Here is a 13,395-nt window from a genome sequence, read left to right on the forward strand (position 1 = left end):
AATGAAAGTAGAAACAATAGGGCGCCATAATGTGACATCATCTTCTTAATGTGCTATTGCATAAGGTTAAAAAAAAAAAAAAAATCGAACTCAAGACTTAATACATGCTAAACTACTTAAAAGAACTAACGATCAATGAGCCAATACTTTGGACGAAAGAGAATATTAAGGCCTCATTTGAATATAAAAGTTTTCCAACTCATCTCATTTAATCATTATAATTTTTTAAAATTTCTACACAAAATATAATAAACAATTCAAAATTTTCAAATATCAAAAAAATAATAATATTAAAAAAAAATTTCTAACAATATTTTATTTAATTTTTAACTTTTATCTCTATTCAGTATCCAAACCTCCCCTAAAATTTAGGTCTAGTTTGTTTTCGTAAATGAGATGAGATTTTTTAAGATATGTGTGAATAGTGTTGGCATATGTGAGTTGAGATGAGATGAGATGAGATAATTTTGTTAAAAGAAAAATACTACTTTGCCAACTTAACTTATCCCCTCATTTTGACACCTCATGTATTTTAATTTTTAATTAATAGTTAAGAAAATGACTATTAGTATATTAATATTCTTTTTATTTTTTTAAAAAATGTTTTTAAATGATAAAAAAATTGAAAAAAAAAACAAAATGGCCTAGTGGTAGGGGTGTAAATTTAAACCGAAAAACCGGTCCAAACCAGACCGAATCGGACCGATTGGTCTGGAACCGGTTCCTAAATTATAAAAATCGGCTACATCCGGTCCGGTTTCGGTTCCATAATTTCTGGGACTGGACCGGTTGTAAATAAATAAATATATATTAGTTAATTTTATATATTATACAAAATATTTATATATATATGTTTTATATATAATATATAATTATATATTAAATTTTTATATATAATTATATATCATATATGAAATAATTTATTTCATATTATAATTTATAAATTATAATATAAAATGTTAATCTTAAATATGAACATTTGTAATTTGTTTGATCATATGTTATTAATATAATTATATATAAGATAATGTTATTATAATTTATAAAATAAAAGTTTAATCTTAAAGATGAAAATTTAATTGATCATATGCTTTAAACAATATATATATATTAAATTATTAATAATATTTTATCATAAGAAGTAACAATTTATTATATATTTTTTACATTTTTAAAAAAATGAAAAATCGATACATGCCGATTCGATCCTAGATTTTATCCAAAATCGGACCGGACCGGTTATACCCCTACCTAGCGGTCAAAATGAGCGAGCTACTCTAAGCGGCAAAGTAGCACCACTCTTGTGAAAATGTGTGTTTGTTTATAGAGATAAGATGAAAATATTTTGACTTTTTTTGTAGTATTTGATAAAAAAGAAAAACTGGGACCTACCAATTATTGTGTATTTTTTTAGATAATATTTTATAAAACGGTATTTTAAAAGGATGAGTAAAAAATATCAACTATACAAAATAAACGGTATTTGAATAGTTAAGAATACGGACATCAATTCAACCAATGGAGAACGACCCGTACGAGATAAGTAGAAGTGGACAGCATCAATTTGCATTACATATCAGTAGGTTTTGCTGCCGAAAGGGCAACACAAGAGAGAGAGAGAAAAAAGAGGGTTGGATGTAACTTTTTGTGTATAGTATAATTAATAAATAGTGATAAAATAATGAGAGATAAATTGAGATTAAAATAACAAAAAAAAAAAAGGAAAGTGAGATAAAAAATAGATATGTATTTTTAGAGAGTATCTGACCGTATTAAACTTGAGTAAATTTTTAAAATTTTGTGTTTCAAAAGCAAAGGAGGCCAGTTGTATAAGGTTTTAAAGGTTGTTACCCATTTTGTCAGTACAAATTTCTTTTTTAGACGAGGTGTCTGCGCATACTTTCATTCCATGTCACACGACACTTGACTGCTGAGTGGCCCAGTTTACTTATGTTTTAAGCAACAGTGAGTTGATATAAGATCAATTATAATAATAATAATAATAGATATTTGAATTAAGATGAATTAAAAATAATTGAATTTAAAATGTTTTATAAGTTTTGCAAAAGAAAAAAAAATTGAATAAAAATACTATAAAATTATAATATTATTATAATATAATTTTTTATTATCACTTTTATTTTAAGATTTAAAAAAATTGAACTATTTTTTATATTTTATTTGAAAATTTGAAAAAATTATAATAAGTATTGATTAGATGAAAAAATTTAAGATTTGAAATTAAAAAATACTTATATTTGTAGTATTTAAATATTGAAATAAGATAAAATGAGATAAGATAAGAGTATATCTTTATCCAAACCGGGCCTAAAAGATAGGTAGAGGAGGGTCACCCACCTGCCTACTTACCATGCCTATTTACCATGTCATTTTACTTTTTTATCATATAATAAAAATGATTCCAAACGTATTTGTAAGTAAAATATGATACAAAGGTAAAATTATATGTTTTTAAGTGAGTGTGCAAGGTGTGAGGCTGGTAGGAACCCATGTTTTGTGGCTCATGGCCAAGCCACTAGTCATGTGGGGAGAATGTTAGACAACCCCAAAACAGCCTTAGAGGCATGCCATGAGGCCTGCCTTGACATGCCCAGGGTGCCCAAGGGGGCTGGTGACCAAGCCAGCCCATTTAGCATGGCCAGCACATGTAGCACGTGCAGCCCAACGCGCAGCAGTCTCGCGCGCACGCCCAGCGCCTAGGCAGCTTGCCCACGCCCAGACCAGCCCAGGGCCCTGCCAGCCACATGCCATCAGCCAACCTAGCCCATCCATAGGCTCATGCATGCCATGGGTAAACTTGACCCATGCCAACTATGTTATTTTTTATTTTTATTTAATTATTTATTTTTCAAGGGACCTATTGGAGGTTTCCAAGTTATAATCCTTATAAATAGGACCCTTAAGCTTTGCATTTACATCTTTTGACAAATTTCCTAGTGGGTAGATTATTTTGTTCTTGAGATCACCATTCAGTGCTAAGACATTTGGGTTCTTTGGGGTGCAATACGTGAATCCCCTAAGAGAGAATCACACATTGCAATTCGTGAATAGGTGTGGTTCAATCTATCTATCTTATTCTTGCAACTTGATGCAATTCGTGAATTCAAGTTGTGTTTCTCAATTTATGAAGTATACTCAATTCTTGTGCAATTCGTGAATCAAGTGTTGAATTATCTTGTTGGTTTTTTTGTTCTTTTAAGGTTTGGGGGGAGGGATGAGACACAAAATTCTCATCTCATCTCATTTCATCATTACACATTTTTCAAATCCCCATACAAAATATAATAAACAATTCAACTTTTTCAAATCTCAATACAATAATAATATTAAAACATAATATTTTAAACACCAAAACAAAACACAAAATTCTCATCTCACCCCCCAAACATGCTTGTGTTGTTGGTTTTGTTCTTGAGTGTTCTTCATTTGTTCTTGGTGTTTATCTTATTTTTGCTATTCCAATCCGTCCAAGCCATAAAATTCGACCAACCTAGTGTTTGTCATCTTTTCCATAAGTATGTCAACTTTCCATATTTGATTTGCTTCTTCAAACCCTAGCCTAGCCGAAACACACTTTTCCCCTTGGTGCAAAGTCCTATTCGGCCACTACTTGCCTTAGTGAGACTTGACCTAGCCGACCACATCCTTAACCTAAGTCCAAAACCCGAACCCTTGACCTAGCCGCCCATATCACTATCCCACACCAAACCCTAAACACAAGTGGCGCCAACCCTAGTGATTCCATCTTACCATCTTTGTCACATTCCATAAATAGTCTCATCATCCACATAAGCCCTAGCCGCCCACCTCAAAGCTCTATATGGAAACTCAATCCTTTTAGAAGTCTTGACTTCCTCCAATTCAAATTCAAATTCAAATCCCAATCCTTTAATTTAAGGAATTGCAAATCCTCTTTAATTAATTAAATCAATCTTCTTACAATCTCTCTAAGTCAAATATTGACTTGCCATCTTAATTCAAAATTCAAACTTCCCTCTTCACTCAAAGATTCCTTCCATCTTACAAACTTTCCATAACCATTCCTAAGCCAACCAAACCCTAGCTTCACTCTTCCAACTCATTCTCAAACTCTAGCATCATCCTAAACTCCAACCCTAAGCTATCTCTTGTCAATCTCGAAATCCAACATAGCCACCTCACAAAACCCTAGCTACACTTCACCATACTTACCCTAACCACCATCCAAGTGACCTAAACATTAAGGGTAACCCTTAAACCATTCTCATTGCATCAAACACTCATAATCCTAAGCCAATCTTCCAAGACCACCAATCCTAATTCCACCATAGCCCATAAACCCTAACCTCATCTCATCCATTCAACCCTATCCTCCATCATCTTGGCACTCACTCAAGAACAAGTTTAGCCACCCACATTGATTTGCCTTAGCCTAAACACTTAGCCTACCCAAACACATCTTCATTCCATCACTCAAACACCATCCTTTGGCAGAAAGCTAAGTAAGTGGCAAGAACACTCGGTCACCATCATCACCAAGACTAGCCGTGAACCCTTAGTGTTAGGGACAAGATTGAGATCCCTAACAAAGGTTTATGGGTAGCCCGATTCCACTTGAAAATCTCTAATTTTCTGTGTCCCACTCCATTTTTTTCTAGCAGCAGCCGCTCTCCTTCATTTCTTTTTCTTCAAACCTCCTTTTCATCTTTTCCTTCATCTCCACTTCTTCTAAATTTTCTATATGGGCAAAAACCACGACTGGAACGTGGGTCTGCACAGATTCCATGCGAGAGATTTTAACCTTGAATCATGAAGAAAATTGAATAAGAAAACTGAGTTACTTGGAAATATGTAAACTCAGAAGGGAAGAGGTTCCCTCTCCAAGCTCAAACCCCAACAAGGGAAGAAAAACAAGTTATAATCTACACGCAAAGAGGAAAAATTGTCACTCATCCAGTGGAATTAAAATCTGATTGAGTCAAGTACATTTAAAAACTCCCAAGCACTCACGAAAATCTTACACAGCCAAAAGAGATTAATCTGACAAAACTTCATCTTACAGCAATCTTATGGGCATCATAAAAAGAGAGTGAGAAGCTTAAATTTGCTTCAAGAGTGAATCCTATCCGTCTTTAGTTCAGTTTATGTTTTTTTTAGTTTAGGTTCACCACAGAAAACTATGTTACAAAAATCTTAATCGAGCAGGGACTAGTGCTCACAACTACATTGTAAATGAATATAGGGCGGAGGGGAGATGATGATATTGCTGTGATTAGGAAGCAGGATGCCAACTCCTCGCCCAATCTGTTAAACTCGTAACATTTCTGGTAATGTCTTCAATGGTATCACTCTTTAATGCCACCACAATGTCCTCTGGATAACTTTCTTTCGCCTCCTGAAGCAGAACTTGAAAGATTTCACATTCAATATTGTTTGAAAGCTTTGATCCTGTATAACCTCTGTCACAGGAATTGGTTTGAGGCAATAAGTTTCCAGATAGGGACGAAAACTGAACTAAAAGATCAAGTGACAAGGAGAAATGGAAAGATGGCACTACCTCCTGCTCAAGCGATCGTACAACACCGTGTTGTCAGTCTGAAGCACTACTACTCGATCAAACCATCGCTCGGGGAAGAAATCGCAGCCAAGGTAGTCGACAATGTTCCCCCCTTCTTCCATCAAATCCTCAAGCTCATCACAAACCTGCAAAATCAGCAAGATATAATTGGACCTCATACCAATCCAATGCCATATGGTATCCATTATGAAATTTTTTTTCCATCCTACACATTCAGGATTGAATTGAATAAAGGGGGAGGGGTATTCAGTTTTGTCTATTGAACTAAGAGAAATGATACTTGCAGTCGTGAGTGTGCAAGCGCCGTGTAATCGCTTTCAAAAAAATGAATAAATATGAGACTCACGTGAAAAAGAAATTACTTTTTAATAGTGAATCCCACTTTTTTTCAAAACGACTACATGACGTTTGGGCATTCCACGACTGTACGTAACATTACTCATCTTCCTGTTTCATTCAAAGAACCCATGGAGGCTCGCATAATGATGTCAATTCCAAAACCACAAATTAATGATGTTTGTGCTCAAAACTCTCCAACCAGTACATATTCTCCTCAAGCACATAAACAATGTCTACATCAAATGAACAGATTTTTTAATGTATTTCTAACAATTTCACAAAAAGAAAAACACAAAAAAAGAAGAAGTTATTCTTAGCCTTGCAACAGAAAAACTCAATAACCTTTTCATCCAAAAACTTTGGTGTCAAATTTTCACCAATTCGGTAGTTCCTTAACTTACCAAGCTAGACATTTCAATAATACATTTTCTTCCCATGGATTCAGTGTTAATATCAACTGGCATGTAAGTAAGTATACATAAAAACACTGTAAATATACAGATGACAGGTTTAAATATACATATTATTAAAAACCTAAGAAAAGTATAATGAATCAGAAACAGGGTAGGGTCTGCGGGGGGCGTACGAGGTCTTCGTTTATGAGGTAAGATTCGAGCTCGGGGTCCCAACCGTCGTGGAGGTTCTTCTCCCTGACTAAATCTCCGACGTTTAAGTGGCGTAGATGGGTGGCCTCCGCTAGAGCAGAGGACGTCGTGGTCTTGCCCGTCCCGGGTGTACCCGTGACCAGGATGTTCGGTCGGCACCTACTTCTAATGCTACCGTTTTGCGCCATTGCAGTTGCAAATGGTTTCGTTTCGTTACTTCACTCTCTTTGGCACCTCTCTGTCGGTGCTTTTTCTTTCTTCTTCTTCTTCTTCTTCTTCTTCAGTTTGTCTGAGGTTACACTAGGGTTTTATTTGTTTGGGGGAACTGGCAGAGCTTTGCTTGTCTAAGGCGAGCTTCACGGAATGGGATCAGGATCCACTTGGCAACCGTCTAATTCATCATTCTCTTTTGGACGAAAAAGATTCCTCTCCATTATTTATAGATCTTTGATACTTATCATTCACCGCACTTTTTTTTTTTCTTTTTTTAATTTTTTTTAAATTAATTAAATTTTTTTATTCATCATCTATATACCACATATTTAATAAGAATAAAAAAAATATAATGTATAGTGTATGAAAATAATGAATAATTTTTTTTCTATTTTAGCATTTAATGTTATTTGGTATTTTTTTTTTCTTGGGGTTATTTGGTATATTTACGTGGACAACAAATGTATCTTTCTTCTTTTTTACGCTATATACTCTCATATGTGGTGATGTCACGTCAAGAAAGTCATCTGAGCGGTAAGTTTTATATGACCTAGTAGTGGCACTCTTATATAAAAGTAGACCTATCATGAAAAATATAAAAGAAAATCTTGTTTTTTTAAGTGAGATATATTTTTTATTTTCTAAAGAGCCTACACAAAGTTTGCACACTCTAAAGTTATATTGGGATGTCAAGATGACCTCAACTCATCTTAATAGGACTCACAAAACATTATTATTTACATATCAATTCAAATCATCTTAGAGCACTCAGCATCCAAATACCTACCATTACTCTTAGGGCAGGTTTGGGGTACAAGATAAAACACAAAATTATCATCTCATCTCATCTCATCATTATACCTTTTTCAAATTTTCATACAAAATATAATAAACAATTCAACTTTTTCAAATCTCAATACATATTTTTCAAATTCTAAAACAATAATAATATTAAAATATAATATTTTAAACTTCAAAATAAAACACAAAATTCTCATCTCATCCCCCAAACCTCTCCTTAATCAAGATTTTGAAAACGAATTGAAAAAAATGGAAAAAAAAAATCCCTTTCCTTGCATCCCATCTAAATTCAAAAAAACCTCTGCCCCTATCCTTGTGCTTGTTAGGGGTTGTATTACCACCCGTTTGCATCCATCTTACCGCCCATTTTTGGTAGGGTATAGAGAATATTGAAGATTCTCTTGCTGCCACCTTTCACCCTTTCGGTCCTTGTGTCGAATTGCCAAAATAGTCGATATTACTCCGTTTTTTTATTGTATTTTTGGGAAAAAAAAAACGTGAGATGATGAGATGAAGGAATTTTAAGAGTTATTGTACGTGTATTTATTTTTGTATATTTATTGTGCATTTTACTGATGCGATTGGTAAAAATAATTATTTTAGATTAAAAAACTTGGTACAAGCAATCATATTAATTGAGTGTATAATAAATATGTAAAAATGACCGTATATAATATTTTTATTTTAAAATAATTATATAAGTGATTAGCCCGATCTATAAGAGTTGTTTCAGTAATAAAATTGGAGCCGCAACAAGGAGATGAGACTTTACTTATCTACATTTTAAAACAAAGATCAGCTCGTCTGCAATCTGTCGTGACAAGACTCCTGCAATTTTATTTCTCGCATGAATTTTGAATTCAAATTGACTATTTGAAGACAAAGATAAGGTAGGAGATATCTATAACAATAGAAGACATGGAAACCCATGATCAAGTGAGTTAGTGCATGTTTACGATTTGTGGGAAATATAGTTTATAATTTTAAGACTTATAGCTTATAAATTAAGTAATAAGTTCTACTATTAAAAAGTTATTTAATGTTTGATAATTATATATTTAAAACACTTTTAAACATGTTAAGTTTGTTTGGAAACAAATTAAAAAATTGATTTTTAATGTAAAAATGACGATTATTTGAATTTTTAAAAATTATTACTATATCTTTGAAAGTTTGAAAGTTGTAATTATTTTAAAGTTGTATGGATATTTTCGTCCATTGACAATCTTTTTAAAATTTGAATTACATTCTGCATTATCTGAAAAAATACATTTGAGAAAAAACATCAAAATGTAACACCAAACAACAGAAGGGCTTGTTTTTCCCAAACGTACTTTTTAGTTTTTTTGAGATTAAAAATACTTCAATATGTAATACCCAAACAATCTAATTCTTCTATTAAAGAGCTTTTAAGTATTTTTTAAAACTCATACCACAATCTCAAATAGACCCTTACTCTTATATTTTTGTGTGAAACTTGGTTCTGCCGCAGTCTGACAAAGATTTGTTACAATTTTTTTGATGGATTTTCAACGAGGATTGAGCCATGGAGTGGAGGCTTGACCCTTTTTTGCTCTTGATCCGACCTGACTAGGTGATTAGGATTTATTATATATTATATACTCTTGTATGGCCGTTGCACTTTATCTTTGATTATCAATTGAGATAAAATCCTCTACAACTTCATAGATGTAATCATATTGCCAAAATATGTAAACCTTGTGTGATTGATTCTACTTTTTCTTTACTTTTTTCTCTTATCATTTCTAACACATGCCAAAATCAAATGTGAAACGTGAAAAAAAAATAGTATCTCCAATTCCATGCCAATGAGTGTGAAGAACTTCTTCAACTTAAAAAATACCAGTCTTATGCTTCCATTGTTTGTTCATATTCTTTGAAGAGTACTCAGCCACTAGATGTTGTAGAAGAAGAAGCCAAGTTTGAAGATTGTAGAAAAACTGACTTCTACTATAATAAAGACAAAGCTGGTTGTTTTATCGTGTCGAGTAATGGATTCATATTGCAAATAGTATAATTATTTTGTTCTGAGTAAGCTATCCCAAAGTAGTTTTACCTTTAAAGTTTTCCTTGTCACAAAAAACCCGTTTTGTGGTTGACTTGTTCAATTTTGTTATTTTATTTGCATTTGTATTCATTGTTGCTCAATATTGGTTTGATGCATACGAGCCGATTTGAAATTTAATAAGCGTTGTTAAGGTTTGGCACAAATTAAAGTGGAACAAAGAAATGTGACATACACCTATTCACTCCCTCCAGGTGTGATTTAAGATCAATCTTGTAATTTATGTAGACTTAGGCCCCATTTGGATGTTGAATTAAGTTGAGTTCTTTATAAATAGTAGTAGTAAGTTGAGATAGTGGTGTGGGTTTTGTGGGGCCCACTTAAAATGAGTTTAGATGTGTTTGGATGTTAAGATGAATTTAGATGTATATATGAAAAGTTCAAAAAGATTGTGGATTCAGCGTGTAAAGAGATGTTAAGTTGAAAAAGATTATGGGATCCACGTGTAAAGAAGAGTTGAGTTGAGTTGAATTTAGCGATTTTAGAGTTATTTGTTTGAATGTTGAACTCCATTTAAAATTAGACTGAAGTCCAAGTTCTAAACGGCCCCTTAAACTATTAGAATTGGAAGCTTCGGATCATCTGTTTGGATGAATGTTTAACATATCAAACCAATTATGTCTCATTACGATTTGGCATAAGCACTTTTACATTAGGAAAAACTTCATAGAACTATAGAACACGTTGCAATAAAGTGGCTAATGGTTCTCTGACGGTGATATATTAATGCAGCTAGTACACAACTAAGCCCAGAGCTCTGCTTAATCAAACTTTATAATAAAAAAAATTGAACTAAACCCACAAATAATTCTCCCTCTAGTTTTCAATGGACTCGACAAAGAAAGACGTACCACCCCATAGAACCAAATGTTACAGTTAAAAGAGCTCTGCCTGTGAGAGTGGAAGATCAGTGATAATCATATTACATTAAGTGGGCTATTTCTGAATGCAGACCAAGCATCAACTTTGTATGAGTCATATGACAATTGCAACAAGTAGATACCCACATGCATGAACATAGATGCAATAATCTAATAAGTTTACAGCTAATTTTGCCACGATGAATCATCACCACCACAACCACCTACGACAGATGCATTTGTTGCATAAATAATATCTACATATATGTTATCATGGTTGTGGAAAATCCCAAACAACAGAACAGATTCAACAGCATATGGCTCTGGTCAGCATACCACAAAGAAGCTTGAATAAAACTATGGCTTCTATGTGGAAAAGTTGCATGATCTACTCACAGCAACATCCTTGAGGATGTTAGAGTATTCGGTGATCAGTTGAGAGACTCAAGGAAATCAGCCGAAGAGCAGTTAAGAGAATCAAGGGAGAAGTTGAAGACATCGGATCAAATCAGATATGTTGCAGTCAACGATCCATCTCCAGATTTTCCTCATTCAGTTTTGATTCAAACAATAGAATAACGTTAGCTGTAAAATATATTTTGTACTCCTTAATTTTTTCTAGTTTGTTATATGTAATCTTCTATAAATACAATGGAATGAAATACAAATGGCAAGCAAGCCAATCAGCTCAAACTCTCGTCTCTGTTTTACTTCCTCAGTTTATAACTCTTACATGGTATCAGTCGGAACAAAGGCACATGCCTGATCCTGAAATAGCTTCCGCATTCAACACAGTGGCTTCCAACTCAAATGACAATACCCCACTTCCTCAACCCCATATCCAACCTAATGCTCAACCCATGTCCCAAAAATTGGTCAGTCCCAACTATTTGCCATGGAGTGTCCAATTTATGGTCTTTCTAAAGAGTCATGATCTTGCTGATCCTGTGGATGGGGATGTTCCTCCTCCATCCAAAACGCTTTCAGATGGAACCACTAACCTAGCTTACACAGTGTGGTTAAAGAAAGACACTTGTGTTCTAAGTTGGCTATTAGCTTCTATAACTGAGAAGCTAGTCTCTACTGTTTATGGAATGAAGACTTCCAAACAAGTGTGGGATGCACTTCACACTCGTTTCTCATCTACTTCCCGGTCAAGTATTACTCTTTTAAAAAGACAACTTCAGACCCTTACTCAAGGCAATCGGTCTTGTAGTGACTTTATGGAGGAAGCAAAAAATCTTGTTGATCAACTTGTTGTAGCTGCAGGGAAAGCTATAGATGATCAAGATCTGATTAGCTTTCTCTTGGGAGGACTTCGGCCAGCATTTACTCCATTCATCACTACGTTTAACTTTGCATGCCGCGACAAAGATTTTTCCTTCGATGACTTCCAAGCTGAACTCCTCAGCTCTGAAACTCTCATTGAAGCACAGCACAACTCGGCACCTGATCAACATTATGCATTTGCAGCAAACCAAAGAGGCAAAGCACCCTTCTTCCTAAACAAGCCAAAACAACAAACCATTACTTCCGAACAAAGGCAATCAGGTTCCTCCTACAACTCGAACCAATCAGCAAGCCTATGACAGGCTAACATGACAGGCCAACTTGTCAAATTTGCTGTAAGAGAGGACATGTTGCCCTTGATTGCTATCATCACTTTGACTTCTCTTTTCAGGGACACTTGCCACCTGCTGATCTTGCTGCAATGGCTGTCGAAGCCAATAATTCCTATGACCAGAATGTCTGGTATGCGGATAGTGGCGCCAATGCTCATATCACTACCAATGCAGCAAATTTAACAAACCAAGCTTTCTACGAGGGTGCTAATACTGTCCTAGTTGGCAATGGCTCAGGTTTAGTTATTAAAAATACTGGAAGTACAACTCTCAAATTTGATCATAGTTCTTTCAAACTCAACCATACTCTTCATTACCCCAACGCCTTAGCCAATCTTTTTATCCATCAATCAATTATGCTTAGACAATGACTGTTATGTTGTGCTAACTGGAACTGATTTTTGTGTGAAGGACAACAAGATGGATTGCATCCTGCTTCAAGGATTGGTTGAAAACGGACTTTATCCCTTTGCTGGCCACAAGAGCTCCTCCAATAAAATACGTTGTTTCACTGCCAAGATAGGAATAAAAACATCTTTGGAACATTGGCATAATCGCCTAGGGCACCCTACCAAGTCCACCTTAGATTATTTGTGCAATTATCTGCCTCTCTCTGAGTCCATACAAAAGTTATATTTTTGCAATTCTTGTAATTAGGAAAATCTACCAAATGACCTGTTGTTGATTCTACACGAGTCTCTACCAAGCCTTTACAACTCGTTCATACCAATGTATGGGTATCTCCAATAACTCCAATGGGTGGTTGTCGCTATTATGTTATTTTTGTCGATGATTTTAATAAGCTTACATGGATGTATCCCATGCGTTTTAAATCCGATGTCTTTAGTATTTTTCAGCAATATAAAGCTCTTGTGGAAAATTTGTTCTCTTCTAAAATTCAACAACTACAATCCGACAATGGAGGAAAATATATTTCCAATGATTTCATATCTTTTTTAACAAAACATGGGATATACCATAGATTAACCTGCCCCTACACTTCACAACAAAATGAAATTGCCGAAAGAAAACATCAACACATTCAAGAAACTGGATTAACATTATTAGCAAAAGCACAACTACCAAATACCTATTAGACTGATGCCTTTCTTATAGCGGTTTTCCTTATAAATCGGCTTCCCACCAAAGTCCTAAAAAATCTATCCCCTTACTTCATGCTCCATAAAAAAATGCCCTCCTATATACTTCACTAAAAACTTTCGGATGTGCATGCTACCCATATCTAAGACCGTATGAGAACAACAAGCTTTCCTTTAGGAGCAAAAAATGT

The 13,395-nt window shown here is 34.3% G+C and overlaps 1 protein-coding gene across 1 annotated transcript; it reads right to left on the reverse strand.

Annotated features, from left to right (window-relative positions):
• Nucleotides 1-4,931: 4,931 nt before the first annotated feature.
• On the reverse strand, nucleotides 4,932-6,902 carry LOC108989602 (adenylate kinase isoenzyme 6 homolog). The gene is made up of 3 exons (XM_018963268.2): nucleotides 6,504-6,902; nucleotides 5,558-5,703; nucleotides 4,932-5,459 (listed from the first exon to the last, which is right to left on the reverse strand). Exons 1-3 carry the CDS (start codon nucleotides 6,708-6,710, stop codon nucleotides 5,273-5,275), a joined length of 540 nt encoding a protein of 179 aa, XP_018818813.1. The 5' UTR covers nucleotides 6,711-6,902; the 3' UTR covers nucleotides 4,932-5,272.
• Between the last annotated feature and the right edge of the window lie 6,493 nt (nucleotides 6,903-13,395).

The sequence above is a fragment of the Juglans regia genome, chromosome 14 (assembly GCF_001411555.2).
Source record: "Juglans regia cultivar Chandler chromosome 14, Walnut 2.0, whole genome shotgun sequence".
In the NCBI taxonomy this organism is placed as follows: Eukaryota; Viridiplantae; Streptophyta; class Magnoliopsida; order Fagales; family Juglandaceae; genus Juglans; species Juglans regia.